Source organism: Heloderma suspectum, chromosome 12, assembly GCF_057233095.1.
Source record: "Heloderma suspectum isolate Gila_16-S chromosome 12, 16-S_ref, whole genome shotgun sequence".
Taxonomy (NCBI): Eukaryota; Metazoa; Chordata; class Lepidosauria; order Squamata; family Helodermatidae; genus Heloderma; species Heloderma suspectum.
The window spans coordinates 1,531,297-1,546,150 of record NC_139469.1 but is presented as its reverse complement, the minus strand read 5'-3'; the positions used below and the strand labels follow the sequence as shown (position 1 = coordinate 1,546,150).

The window sequence follows — 14,854 nt, the reverse complement described above, 5'->3', positions numbered from 1 at the left end:
TGACTGTATGGAGCTTCTCCATCTTTGGCTGCAAAGGACATAATTAATCTGATTTCGATATTGACCATCTGGTGACGTCCATGTGTAGAGTCGCCTCTTGTGCTGTTGGAAAAGAGTGTTTGCTATGATCAGCATGTTCTCTTGGCAAAACTCTATTAGCTTTTGTCCTGCTTCATTTTGTACACCAAGGCCATGCCTGCCTGTTATCCCGCTGATTTCTTGACTTCCTACTTTAGCATTCCAATCCCCTATGATGAAGAGGACATCTTTTTTTGGTGTTAGTTCTAGAAGGTGTTGTAGGTCTTCATAGAACCGATCAACCTCAGCTTCTTCGGCCTCAGTGGTTGGGGCATAGACTTGAATTACTGTGATGTTGAATGGTTTGCCTTGGATTCGTACTGAGATCATTCTATCATTTTTAAGATTGTACCCCAGTACTGCTTTTCCCACCCTTTTGTTGACTATGAGTGCTACTCCATTTCTTCTAAGGGATTCTTGCCCACAATAGTAGATATGATGTTCACCTGAATTAAATTCACCCATGCCTGTCCATTTTAGTTCGCTGATTCCCAAGATGTCGATGTTCAATCTTGCCATCTCATGTTTGACCACCTCCAGCTTACCCTGATTCATTGATCTGACATTCCAGGTTCCTAAACAATATTGTTCTTGACAGCATCGGATTTTCTTTTCACCGCCAGACACATCCACAGCTGAGTGTCCTTTCGGGTTTGGCCCAGCCGCTTCACTCTTTCTGGCGCTACTTGGAAATTCCCTCTGCTCTTCCCCAGTAGCATATTGGACACCTTCCGACCTGAGGGGCTCATCTTCCGGCGTCATCTCTTTTAGCCTTGTGACACGTTCCATGGGGTTTTCTTGGCAAGAATCCTGGAGTGGGTTGCCATTTCCTTCTCCAGTGGACCACACTTTGTCAGAACTCTCTGCCATGACCTGTCCGCCTTGGGTGGCCCTGCAGGGCACAGCTTATGGCTTCGCTGAGTTACGCGAGCCCCTTCGCCACAGCGAGGCCGTGATCCATTATATGTGCATTTTGGTGTGAACTCCTTAGAATGCAGCCCTGTGGGTTGCGCCCTCGCGAGACGGGAGCCTCCAGACTCAAAGGCTCCTGAGATTCCTGCGCCCCGCCAGGCTGAAGCTGGCGGGGGGGGGGAGCAGCGGAGGCCATCTTTGCCTCCCTCTCCACCAATCATTGTGTTTTTTGCTAGGTGGGCCCATCTAGCCATGGCGCTTCGGAGCAGGAGGGAAGGGAGAACTCGAATCCTGGCTTCTCTGGGCTCCTCCCCACCACACCTACCAGAACGCCCCCTTTCCTCCCCCTCCAAGGTCGATCTCCTGACATTGGAGACCAGCTGGCTCAGTTCTTTCCACACTGGCTATGAGGGTTCAGGGTGGGGGGTAGATCTCCAACTCCCCATCCAAGTTCAGAGCGCTGTCTCGGGGCCATAGGATTGCTCCCTCCAAGATTTTATTATATTGAGTGGCGTAGAAGAATGCATAAATAAAGGTAAACGGTTGAGATAGGGCTCCTGAAAGGAAGCAATTTCAGCTGTCAACCTGTCCAAAAATACCACCTATGTGTGTTTGCTACCTTTGGGCCAGGGAAGCAGAGGGAGGCTATTCAGATGAAATATATTGACAAGTGGCCATTTGTGGTCAGTCTGACTGACTTTTACTCCATGAAAAATAAAATGGTGACCCACATAGCAGGTCCTGTTAAGGAGCAAGTTCAGATAGTTTTCCAAAACCTCAGCTGCTCCAATTTTGCTACCCTTAAGCTAGGAAAAAGAGATGGTGGTGCAGGGAAAAGATTTTGACAAGAAACCTATTCTTGACAATCTGTCCAACAGAAGTACCCTTTGCATAGCCTAATTTTTATCACCCCCCACTAAAAAAAAATACTGCTCTAGCTAGTCCGGACAAGTTATATGACATGTAGTCTGTAAAAACTGCTATCTGGTTAAGCACTGATCTCCTTGGACCGAAGTAAGAGGTCGTGGTCAAGTGGAGAGCTTCTGGCAATGAGACCTTTCTGATCATTTCTGTGGCTTTGACATACCTGTTCTTCTTTTACTGCTTCTGGATAAGCGCAGAGTGTTGACCCAGGTCTCAGCTAATGACAGGTTCCACTTTTTGACAGTCCGTGCAAAAATGCCAGCTGTCCAGTTTTGCTACTCTTGAGCTGAAGAGGCAAGGGGGGCTTCCAGGCCAGCCAGGTGAGCAGAGAAGCCAGGTCCGATTAAGATGGTCTGCACCTGGAGACTAATGGAATCCGATGGATTCCTGAATGCTCTGGGGGATTTTGTGGCTGATAGGGCTGGCAATTCGGTCAAGGCCTTGGTCTCACGATGGAATGGTGAGATGGGAAGGGCCATCAATACAATCGCTCCCAAGTGCCCTCTCCGGTGCTGTGGAGCCCATAATTCGCCTTGGTTTACAGAAGATCTATGGGCAATGGAACAGGCCGGACGACGGCTAGAGCGCAAGTGGCACAGGTCTCGGAGCGAGGACGACCGGCGATTAGCAAAGACTCTTTGTTGTGCCTATTATGGGGCAGTGAGGATGGCAAAAAAATCTTATTACACATCTATTATCTTATCCTCGAAATATTGCCCAGCAGAATTGTACCGAGTGGTGAAGAGCCTGTTGGGATTTTGCTCGGGTTCGGAGATATTGGGGTTGGAACCCTTTGCTGTAATAAATTTGCTAGGCACTTTGAGGAGAAAGTCACATGCATTCGCTCAGAACTTGACGTCACAATTATCGCAGAGTCTGGAGAGGTGCCCAGTGTTCTGTCTGGTTGTGTCTCCTGGCATCAGTTTCAGTTGTTGCAGCCTGATGATGTGAACAAGACGCTTGAATCAGTCCGGCCCACCACATGGAAGCGTGACCCTTGCCCATCTTGGCTGAAACGATCTAGCAGGGGTGGATTGGTTGGTGGTCCCGGGGGTGGTGAGTGCTTCGCTCGGTCAGGGGGCTGCGCCTGCCGCCTTGAAAGGGGCTGTAGTGCGCCCTCTCCTGAAGAGGACCTCCCTGGACCCAGAGGTGTGTGAGAACTGTTGCCCCATTGCTAATATTCCCTTCTGGGGCAAGGTGCTTGAGCGTGTGGTGGCTGGGTAGCTTCAGACGTTCTTGGAGGAAACTGATTATTTGGACCCATTTCAGTCTGGTTTCAGGCCAGGGTACGGCACTGAAGCAGCCTTGGTTGCTCTGACTGACGACCTACTCGGGGTGAAAGACGGGGAGTGCTGCCCTGTTGATCTTCCTGGTCCTCTCAGCGGCTTTTTGACACCATTGATCATGGTGTCTTACTGGATCGGCAGTGCAGGATGGGAGTTGGGGGCACTTCGCTACAGCGGTTCCACTCCTACCTGCAGGGCCAATTCCAGAGAGTGGTAGTGGGGGATTCCTGTTCTACCTCATGGCTATTAAGCTGTGGGGTGCCACAGGGCTCTATTCTATTTGCCATGCTGTTCAACATCTATATGAAGGCGTTGGGTGAGGTCGTTAGGGGTTTGGGGTGGGGTGTCACCAGTACGCTGATGATACTCAGCTCTATTTCTCCTTGTCCTCGGAGGCGGTGAATGTGCTGGACCAGTGCCTGGAGGCTGTAATGGGCTGGATGAGGGCCAGTATACTGAAGCTAAATCCTGACAAGGCGGAAGCTCTCTGGATTGGTGGTTCCTGAGTCCGGGAATTGGGTAAGCAACCTGTCCTGGACGGGGCTGCGCTCCCCCTGAAGGAGCAGGTGCATGGCTTGGGAGTACTCGTACAACCATCCCTGTCATCGGAGCCCCAGGCGGACTCTGTGGCCCGGAGTACTTGGGGCCAGCTTCAGCTGATCCACCAGCGACAGCCTTTCCTGGACAGGGATAGCCTAGCCACAGTAGAATCCTAGAATCACAGAACAGTAGGGCTGGAAGGGGCCTACGAGGCCATCGAGTCCAGCCCCCTGCTCAGTGCAGGAATCCAAGTCAGAGCATCCCTGACAGGTGGCTGTCCAGCCTCGTCTTGAAGGCCTCCAGTGTGGGAGAGCCCACCGCCTCCCCAGGTAATATGTTCCATTGTCGTATTGCTCTGACACTCTGGAAGTTTTTCCTGATCCTCAGCCGGAATCTGGCTTCCTGTCACTTGAGCCCATGATTCCGTGTCCTGCACTCTGGGATGATCAAGAAGAGATCCTGGCCTTCTTCTCTGTGACAACCTTTCAAGTACTTGAAGAGCGCTATCCTATCTCCCCTCAGTGTTCTCGTCTCAATTTATTTTATTTATTTATTATTAAATTTATTAATCGCCCATCTGGCTGGTCACCGAGCCACTCTGCGCGATGTACAACATACAATAAAACAGTTTAAAACAATAAAATTTTACAATAAAAACATTTTCTAAAATACCCTAACCCACCCCAAATGCCTGCCTGAACAACCACGTTTTTAATGCACGATGGAAGCTCATTAAAGGCTAAACATGCCCAGTTCTTTCAGTCTCTCCTCATAGGGCTTTGTTTCCAGCCCCTGATCATCTTTGTTGCCCTCCTCTGAACCCTCTCCAGCTTGTCTGCAGCCTTCTTAAAGTGTGGTGCCCAGAACTGGACACAGTACTCCAGATGAGGCCTAAGCAGTTCTGAGTAGAGGGGAACTAGTACTTCCCAGGATTTGGAAGCTATGCTTCTATTAATGCAGCCCAAAAGGGCATTTGCCTTTTTTGCAGCCACATCACATTGTTGGCTCATATTCAGCTTGTGATCGACAACAATTCTAAGATCCTTCTTGCTGGTAGTGTGGTTGAGCCACATATCCCCCATCTTGTAACTGTGCATTTGGTTTCTTTTTCCTAGGTGCAGAACTTGGCATTTATCCCTATTAAATCTCATTCTGTTGTTTTCTGCCCAGCGCTCCAGTCTATCCTGATCACTTTGAATTTTGTTTCTGTCTTCCAAAGTATTAGCTATCCCGCCCAATTTTGTGTCATCTGCAGATTTGATCAGCATTCCCTGCACCTCCTCCTCCAAGTCATTCATCAAAATGTTGAAGAGCACTGGGCCCAGGACTGAGCCCAGTAGTACATGCACTGGAAACTTCCCGATTAGACTATTGCAATGCACTTTACCTGGGGCTGCCCTTGAAGACGACTCAGAATTTGCAGCTAGTGCAAAATGCAGCAGGTAGACTGCTGACTGGAACATCTCATAAAAATCATATAACACCAATTTTAAAGGAATTGCACTGGCTGCCAATATGTTTCTGGTCGGAATTCAAGGTTTTGGTGATGACATTTAAAGCCCTAAGGGCTTGGGACCTCTATATTTGAGGGAGTGCCTCTCCCTATATATGCCTGCCTGGGGACTGAGATCTATTCGAGGGGCCCTCGTCTGCATCCCACCAATGCAAAACATACACTGTGGTGGGATGTGGGAGAGGGCCTTATCTGTTGTGGCACCCTGGTTGTGGAATGCCCTCCCCTTGGAGGCCTGATTGACACAGACATTGGTCTCATTTCGGTGTCAAGTAAAAACATGGCTTTTTACCAACGCCTCTGAGGGCTAAATGCATTCCCTAAAGTAGTACACTGTTTTAACTGTTTTATTGTTTTAGATTTTAATTGGTATTAGCTTGTTTAATGGTTTAATATATTTGTAGGTGTTTACATTATTTGTTGTTTTATACTGCTTAAATTGATTTTATCTGTATGGTGCCCTGAGATCTTAATGATATAGGGCGGGATACAAATGATTCCGATAAATAAATAAATACAGTCGGGGTGTGCTGGAGAAAGTCCCAAAGCCCAGCTCAGCGCTCCCTTCCCCCAGCCTCCCTGTTACGTGGCTGGCGACAGCTTGTGAACTAAACTTGGCTTCTTGGGAATGCCAGAGAAGTCTGTGGATCTCATCTATTCTGAGAACAAACCAGGGTCTCTTTTTAGCTAGCTGGGAGGAACTTGAGTGTTTAGGAGCAAAGGGGGGAATCACAGCCACGGCTGCTGCCACCGCGGTCCCTCCGTCCCTCCCTCCCTCACAAAGGCCAGAGAGCAAGAGGGGAGCCTCGGATCCAGACCCTGGACCAAATCTTCCTAATTCACAGTCCCAGAGCGTGACCTGAGAGGTTTGTGCAGCAATCAGGATGGTGGGGACCCAACGACTGTTGACCATCTTCTCGATTCTTGCCACGGTCTGTCTCCAGGGCATCCTGCTCCAGCAGCCTGGGGCGGGGGAGCAAAGGAAGCCGTTCTTTGAAAGGTTCAGACGACTGGAGGAGCAGGTGAGCTCTGCTGCCCTTGCTATTGCCCCGAGGGCAGCCCAGAAGGAAAGCCCGGCGGGTGGGGCCCACAGCGGGCAGCTCTCCCTCACTATGGATCTTTTGGTTAAGAGTGTCGCTTTGTCTAGGGTAGATCTATGGAGAGGGCTCTTTTTCTGGACGCTGGATGAGAGCTGGTTAACACATGACAATCTAGCTAGAGCCGAAGCAACCCTTTAGCCCAATTTGAAAAATGTCACAAAGCTAAAATATGAATCTGGGAATTAAAAATTAAAAAATAAAATAAAAACCATTTTATGTATTATGTATTTATTTAAAATATTTCTGGGCTGCCTTTCAGGGTAAGAGCCTTCCCAAGCTAGCAATTAAACATTTTAAGTTAAACATGGGGTTTTGTCTAGGCAAGTTGCAGAGAATGGACCATGGGCCACCAGAATCTGAGTTCCACATCAAATGCTGAAAATGAAAAGGTCACATTTTGTGTCTTATACTGTGTTACATTCGATTTGATTTTACCTCTGCTCCTGGCACTGTTCCCAGTCAATAGATATTGATATAATAAAAGGCATTACCAGACTTCTTTGGGATGGCCTTTCTCTGTCTTCATGTTTGTAGAGTATTATCTGGGGGGGCTAGTGTTCTGAAACGATATTTAGAAGGTAGCTGTGTTAGTTTGTGACAGCAAAAACAACATATCTGATGAAGTGAGCAGTTTCCATGAAAGCTTATGAAAGAATACATTTGTTAGTCTTTGAGGCGCCCAAGACTGTTTTTTTGCTGAAACCATTTTCTCTATTAATAGCTTAAGAGAGCAGATTGTACACTTTTTGTTTTTGCATTTCTAGATAATTTGTTGGTTTAATGCATTTACAGTAGGTATTTCAAGGCAGTTCATATAACAAAGATGTAAAACAAAAAAGGAAAATAAAAACTATGTATCTTGCCTTAAATACCCATCTTTGTCCAGCTGTCATTTTGTGTCATCTGAGAAATGAATGATTAAGGGCAAACCCCTAGGCATGTTTAGACAGGGAAAAGCCCTTCAAATTAACAGGGACACGAACATGATTGAGTCCCAGGGTGCTTTGGGACGGAGGGCTCCCAGCGCTACCAGTCGAAAGGCCTTGTGCAGCAATTCCGTCTTTTTTCCTTAACGGATTTTCTGCAGTAAGAACAAAGACAGAAGAAGCAGTGGGAAGACATGGGAGGGCGACACACGGAAGATGGCGTCTGGACCCCCATAAAATTCCGTGGGGGGGGCATAACAGCCTCATCTGGAAGCACCCCAGGAAGAGTGCTTGCATGCTTCTCTGCTGGTGGATCTGTTATTAAGCCACCAACAGCGGGGAAATGGGGAACGTCCTGGCTAGCACCGGGCACCTCTGGAGCAAGGCTGGCCACACGGATGGAGAGGCCGTGGGCACGGAGAGGCTGGAGTTGTCTGCCTGGCAACCAGCTATAACAGGCGAGGGTAAATAAAGCAGTGGGATCTTTTGAGAAAGAGTCATATTCTCTAGCAGGAACAGCTCGGGAAAGAGTCCCAGCTTGCAGAAGTTCCGAAAGAAGAGGCCATCTGGGGTGCTTGCTGTGGTCATCCTGTCTTCAGATGGGGCCAGCAACAATTGCGACAAGTTCACTGGTGCTGCTGGGATGATATGGAGATGTTCTCCTTCAACAGAGCAACGCATCTCTTTGCAATCGCCATGTCTGTCATGCTCGCCCAACATGGTGGAGCCACGGGCAGCCGTCTGGCTGCTGCCGCAGTGCGCTCAGCGTGTCTCACTGGAGCATTGGGTCATGTTTGTCTTTGAACGTTAGTGGGAGTATCTGGGATATTCAACCCTTGTCAGGCCTGCCAGAAGCCATTTTAGCCAGGAGTAGCCATTATCTTCTTCTGCCAGCAGGAACTAACCTCACAGTACATACTGAAATATTTTAATATGTATTTTAAGTTAAGATAATTGGCAGGGAATCATCTTAGCCTGAGCTATTGCCCTAACGGACTGAGCTCTACCGAGGGAGATGGGGGTGGGGGGACAAGGCCATTCCACCAGCCTGGCTGAAAGACCCTTGCCATTCCTTCTTCCTTGGGTGTTGTGTCTGTTTTAGATTATAAGGCTGTTAGCAGGGATGGTCTTGTTTTACGATTATACGTAACCCGCTCTGGGTGGCGTTTGGCTGAGAAGCGAGATCAAAATACTTCAGATAATTAATATAGGTTACTACAAACAGTCTCAGCTCTTTACGATAGCAGCTTTCTGCAGTACAACCCCTAAACTGAGAAATAATTATTAAAACATTTACTGTCAGAAAGAGCCAAATAAGCACATTCGTAAGTCATAACTGTACTGATGAAAGTTTGCCAGTTGAGAGTATAAATCAACTACACTCCTTATTGTAAAGATACCACTTCCTACTTATAGTTGGGTTTACTCATCAGCCCCAAGGAGGCTGGTGGTGGGAAAATAGCATCCTGGTCCAAAGGTCTGTGTGCATTCCCAAGAGCAGGCCATCCGGTGCTGTTGCTGCCCCCTTCATTCCAGAGGAAGGAGCAGATCCACATGCACAGAAATAATTTGATCTGAATGGGGGCTCACACCCCATTGTCAAGAATGATCTGTCAGTCGCATTTGAATTCCCTCCAACCCCCTCGAAGGAGCTGAGGGCAGCATGCATGTCCTCCACCTTTATCCTCACAACAACCTTGTGAGATAGGCCAAGTTGAGAGAGAGGGACCCAGTAAACTTTGTGGCAAAGCAGGGATTTGAATCCCAGGTTCTCCCAGGGCTAAGTTCAGCACATTAACCCACCTTCCTCCAACCTTGTGCCCTGCAAATGTGTTAGACTACAGCTCCCATCATTCCCAGGCAGCATGGCCGATGGCTCTGGTTTTAGTCTTGTATTATATGATTTTATGGTGTAGGTCACCCTGGGGGCCCTTTTGAGAAGCAAGAGGTGGGATAGTGAAAGAGAGAGGAAAAGTGACAGGTAGACAGACAGGCAGACAGACGGACTCCGTACTTGGGCTATGGTCTCTGTTTGATTTCTCTTCCACATCCTCTCTTTCAGCCTTCCCCAACTGAGTGCCCTTCCCATGTTTTGGGCTTCATATGAGCATCAGAAGAGCCCTGCTGGGTCAGACCAAGGCTCCATCTAGTCCAGCATTCTGTTCACGCAGCGGCCAAAGAGCTGCCCCAATGGGAAACCCACAAGTAGTACATAAGTGCAACAGCACCCTCCTACCCATGTTCCCCAGCTTACCAACCCTGGAGGTAGCACATAGCCACCAGGAGCAGGAGCCATCGATAGGCTTCTCCTCCGTGAATTTGTCCAATCCCCTTTTAAGGCCATCCAAATTGGTGGCCATCATTACCAATTGGTGGCTTCAACACCCATCAGCCCCAGCCAGCATGGCCAATGATCAGGGATACTGGGATTTGCAGTCCAAAATATCCAGGTTGCATCACAACACTACAAGCGGTGAGTGATTCATGGCATCATGTCACGTGCAACTGCGGCCACGTTCTCGCAGTCTATTTCAAGCCCTCTTTGAATGCCTAACAGGATTCTGCTTTTCCGTCCGTCCCCAGTTCCGCCGGTTCCAGGGGGTCACCCTCTTGCGCCTCCAGGAGATCGCCGGGAATTACAACGTCTCCTACAACATTGACGCCAAGTTTGGCCACCTGCAGAGCAAGCACGAGGCCCTGGAATCTGCGGCCAGCGAGACCCGCGCAGCCATGCAGGAGGAGCTCAGCCGCCTGAAGGCCTGGATGGCGAAGCTGCGGAACAAGACCAAGAAGCACCACGCGAGGATCCTGGCCCTGGAGAGCTCCTTGCGCGCAGGAGACCGGGAGCGCACAGCGGACATGCAGCAGCAGGGAGCACTCCTGTCTAATGTGACCCAAGGCCTTGCACGCCATGAAGAGGAGAGCCGGAGCGTGCGGGCCGGCCAGGCGAGCCTGCAGAAGGCCCTGGAAGGCCTCCGGGATGCCCTGAAGAGCCAGGGAAGCCAGCTGGCCGACCTGGAGCAGCAGCTGAAGCATCCTGGCCCCAGCGAGGTCCTTCTGCCTGGCCACCTGGCTATGGCTCACCTCCCGAGCCAGGCTCCCCCGGGGAAGGAGCCGGCGGTGGCCGGCGGGCAGAGTCCGACCCTGAAGAAGCTTCAGGCCAAGCGCCAGCAAAAGAAGAGGCTGCAGCAGGAGAGCAGCCGCCTCGTGGCCCAGTCCCAGAGCAGAGGGGCGCAGAGCGGAACCCCGCCGGCTCAGATGCTTCCCCCGCCGGAGACGGAACCAGGGCCACCCCCTCCGCCAGAGCCGCAGGCGCTCAGGCAGCCCGGTCCAGTCACAGGCCAGGCCTCTGAAGAGCAGGCGTGGCCAGAAGTGCCTCGTCGGCCCGGAACAAGTACGTACCGTGTGCTGCTGCTGGGCCCGTCTGCATCCTGCACAGGGCTGGCCCGACCGTCAGGCAAAGAGAGGCGGTTGCCACAGGCAGCGGATGCTGGGGGGGCGACAGCAGGGAGTTCGGGGACAGGTGTGACGCGCGGCCCCTAAAGGGCCCTGCTGCCTTCCGGTGCGATGGGGGATGGTGCCCCATCACCAGTGCTGAGGAAAGTGTCACCACCAGCCTAGTTGGGTTTGGTACATGGGGTGCGGGGGGCCTGTCGGAGTCCTTGCCTCAGGCAGCCAGATGTCTTGGGCCGGCCCTGATCCTGCAAGACTGACACTACCAGGAACTCAGGTGCTCACACATGGCACAGGAGTTAGTACAAGCTCCCCTGGGGGCGGGCGGCTCCGATTTTGGTGGGGCTATGCCGTGAATCCACTCCGGGTTTCGGTCAGAACCAGCCAGAACTCTAAGGAGCTCTCCACGGTACTGAACTTATTTGGGGGCGGGGCTTCAGCACTTTGAAGAGCTCCTTTAGAGTTCTGGCTGGTTCTGACCGAAACCCGGAGTGGATTCACGGCACCACCAAAATCGGAGCCGCCTGCCTCCTCCGACCCACGCCAGTGTAATGCCAGCGCCGGCTGGTTGTGTGCATGGGGCGTGGAAGTCCCTGGCCAGGCTGGGTCTTGAGAACGCCCCGCCGCGTCTCCCTCCTGCAGAGCTGGGTGCCAGAGCCCTGCTGAGCGTGTGGGAGGCAGCGCCCCCCTCCTGGCCTCTCCCGCGCAAAGGGCCGGGTGGCCAGCTGGCGCTGGGAAAGAAGGCTTTCCTCCCAGGGAGTCATTGCTGCCAGCCAGGGTTGACCATACTGGGCTAAATGGACCAACAGCCTGAGCACGGAGAAGGCAGCTTGTTCTGGAAAACAGCACTCCCTTCTGGTGGCCCCTTTTGGGCCAGAACCCATCGTTCGTTCCCTTCCTTTTGTAACTCTTGATCCTCCAGAACACAGCGACGGGCAATGCAGAAATCGAGAGAAGCCTCTCCTGCCGCCTCACCCCGAGGCAGGCGCTGGGTCCCGCTGGCTTGGGGTGACGTCCTTGCACGGCAGGGGGGCTCCAGGGTCGCAGGCAGAGATGGGTCTTTCCCAGCCTTCGTCCCCGAGCTTTTAATCGTAACACTTCACACCCGCAAAGCGCTTTCAGGTGTTCAAAAGTCTCGTAGTATCCAGTTCAGCCTTGCACATCCTGGCGGCCTCCCAATGTGTTGGACACAGGGTTGTGGGTGTTGCAGTCCAACATATCAGACTACAGCTCTGATTGGGGAAGGCTGAGCTATTGGCATCCCTGCAACAAGGGTTCAAGGCAGTCTTCCCCGGCCTGATGCCCACGGGATGTGTTGTACCCATCGTCCCCGGATAGCTTGGCTCACTGCCACTGAGCTTCCCACAAAGGCACTGCTAATCCTGCGTCAGAGCACTGGTCCGCCCAGCTTAGCGCTGGCTGCTCTCGTGCCACCAGCAGTCCAGCTTCTCAGGCGGAAGCGTCCCAGCCCCAGTGCCGAGATCCCTTCGAAGGAGAGATGCCTGGGCCTGAGCCTTCTGCCTGCAAGGCGTGTGCTCTGTTACGGAGGGACGGTCCTTCCCCTGAAGCCGAAGTCAGATTCCAGTCCTTGTGGTTCTGAAAAAAGGGCTGATTCAAGCAGGAGCATCGGAAGCTGCCTTATGCTGAGTCCGACCGGTGGCCCACTGAACTCAGTATTGTCTACTTCAACAGGGGCGCCACACTGTTTTTAGTCCAGCGGGGCAAAGCCGTGGATCGATAGGTTCAGGAACGCACTGCATGACAGCTAGGCCGCATTTTGCTACGTTTTATGTATTTTGAAATATGAATGCATAAGTGTATCTGACCTTAGTCAGAAAAAGATTGTCAGTCAGCTGAGCACAGGTGTAGTCCACGCCGGGTGGGCAGGATGAGAATCCATGCAGAGACATAGTTCAGTGACATCCTCTGCTCCCTGTGGCACAAATGAGCCCCACATTGCGCGCCTCCTAACCATGTTTGGATCATTGCCTCCCTCTCTTTCTCTCCCTCCTCCCCCAGTCTGCAACGTGGACTCCATGCTGGTTTTCCCAAATGCTTCCACAGAGAACTTCGCGGCCTTCACACCAGGTCTCCGCACCGGCCTGCTTGAACTGACTGTCTGCAGCTGGGTGACCACCAGCGCCAGCTATCTGGGCACCATCCTGTCTTATGCCACTGAGGACAACGACAACAAGCTGGTGCTGCATGGCATGGATGCCGCTCCTCGGAGCGCCGTCCACTTTGTCATTGGTGACCCTGCTTTCCGGGAGCTGCCGGTGGGACGGGTCCTGGATGGCAAGTGGCACCACCTCTGTGTCATCTGGACCTCCATCCAGGGGCGTTACTGGTTCTATGTGGACAGGCGGCTGGCCGCCGTGGGCTCCAGGTTCCAGAAGGGCTACGAGATCCCCCCTGGAGGGTCTCTCATCCTGGGCCAGGAACAAGACACGCCTGGCGGGGGGTTCGAACCCTCCGAGTCTTTCGTGGGCTCCCTGGCCGGCTTTGCGATGTGGGAGCGTGCATTGTCCCCCGGGGAGGTTTCTGGCATCGCTGTTGGAAGAGGCCTGCCCCGCAGCCCCCTCCTCACTCTGGCAGACGTCTCTGCTCTCCACGGGTCTGTGCGGAAGGTGAACTGCTCCTGCCTGGAATACTGTCTGTAATTCCCCCCACTGAAAGATGCACCAGGCAGCCTGCAATCCCAACAGCCAAGGTATGCTCTTGGGGCTTTTATCCTGGAAAATAATGTGGCAAAAGGACCCTGCTGGAGGATGCTGCGGCTGCCTCACAGGCAGCTGACCTCCACAAATGCCACTCCCAGCTGCACCTTCAGGAGCCGGGTTCGAAACAATACGCGTCAAGCAGACCGTGGGCTCCGTCCGGACTTCGTCACAAAATCAGTCAGCAAACAGCAGGGCAGATGAGACCTGAATGGCCCGTTGAACCCCACCCAGTAAAAATACAGTTAAGACCATAATGTTCACTTTGGAGACTTTTTCCTGCCCGACTCTTGTGCAGCTCTTCCACACGTGCTGTCTTTTACCTTCAGTGTCCTCTCCTTGGTCTCTTTGCTCAGCTCAGTCCTTCTCTGAAGGCAGACCTTCACACAACCAAATGGATGCCTTGCAATGGAAGGTTGAGCAGCTCTCTCTGGTTTGGGGCGAGCGCTGCTGACACATTTGTGCAGTCGCCAAACCAGTGTCTCCTGCCCAAACGGCGATGGCATGCACCCGCCCAAACACCCCGCTGCAGAAAGCGAGAACAGTGGGGGTACAGGGAGCCCAACCGGGCTCATGAGCAGCTTCTGCTCGTTGCCATGGGGGCTTGCGCAGGAGGTGTCCCTGGTCGTTGGAACGCCATCTTCATCAAGGGAGGGAGGGCTGCTGTGTGGATTTTCTGCCATTGGCCCCCAAATATTTTGGGTTCCAATCCTAGCTGAGTATCAGCATTACAGTGTAGCCTGAGTCTCTCCCAAATGGCTGACTCAAGCTACACCCAGGGTTTCCCTTCTGGGGGCAGTGGTTGATTTTAAGTGCAGGTGCTCATCAAGACAGTTGCCATAGCGCCCCCCCCCCCAAGTGCAAAAAGGCAGGCAGCTGCCTTGATCCATAAAAACAAACTAGTTCTAGGAGTTTTCATCTCCACCAGGAGATGAAACAAAACAAAGCAGTCTTTGGTAAAATGGATGGGTCTTAATGGCCCATTCAAGGGGCATCTCTACACCAACCTAAAATCCTGCTTTTAAAACAGGGCTTTCTGCTTCCTTTCCCCCCTCCCCTTCCTCCTCCTTCTCCCCATATCTGAGTCTTCCATTATCTTTCACTGATCTCACTCCTCTTCTTGCCGCTTTTACTCTTTTCACAGAGGAAACTGAAGCAGAATGCAAGGGGGGGGTAATTTGATCGCTCATTATCTGCGATCTATTTAAAAACAGAACAAAGGGCATTTAGTGCAGGAGATGCCCTGGAGGGTCACCGCTTCGTGTAAAGAGACTGCAAACTTTGGAGCAATCTCAATTGCAGGATAAAAGCTCAGTGTGAAGGAGCCCCAACCTGCCCCCCAAATAGTTTGCATTACGACAGGGACAATTCCCATCTGGAAGCACCCTTTGAGGATTGCAGCTGG

General features: G+C 51.9%; 1 protein-coding gene across 1 annotated transcript; it reads left to right on the top strand.

The window, feature by feature from the left end:
• Positions 1–542: 542 nt before the first annotated feature.
• PTX4 (pentraxin 4) lies at positions 543–13,392 on the top strand. The gene is made up of 3 exons (XM_084818047.1): positions 543–6,275; positions 9,863–10,673; positions 12,752–13,392. Exons 1-3 carry the CDS (start codon positions 6,138–6,140, stop codon positions 13,390–13,392), a joined length of 1,590 nt encoding a protein of 529 aa, XP_084674173.1. The 5' UTR covers positions 543–6,137.
• Positions 13,393–14,854: the final 1,462 nt, after the last annotated feature.

Bases quoted from the DNA above. Each gene is read 5' to 3' on its own strand.
- PTX4 (XM_084818047.1), top strand. From the start codon at position 6,138: ATGGTGGGGACCCAACGACTGTTGACCATCTTCTCGATTCTTGCCACG. The intron at 6,276-9,862 runs GTGAGCTCTGCT...GTCCGTCCCCAG, and splicing joins TCAGACGACTGGAGGAGCAG to TTCCGCCGGTTCCAGGGGGT. The intron at 10,674-12,751 runs GTACGTACCGTG...CTCCTCCCCCAG, and splicing joins GCCTCGTCGGCCCGGAACAA to TCTGCAACGTGGACTCCATG.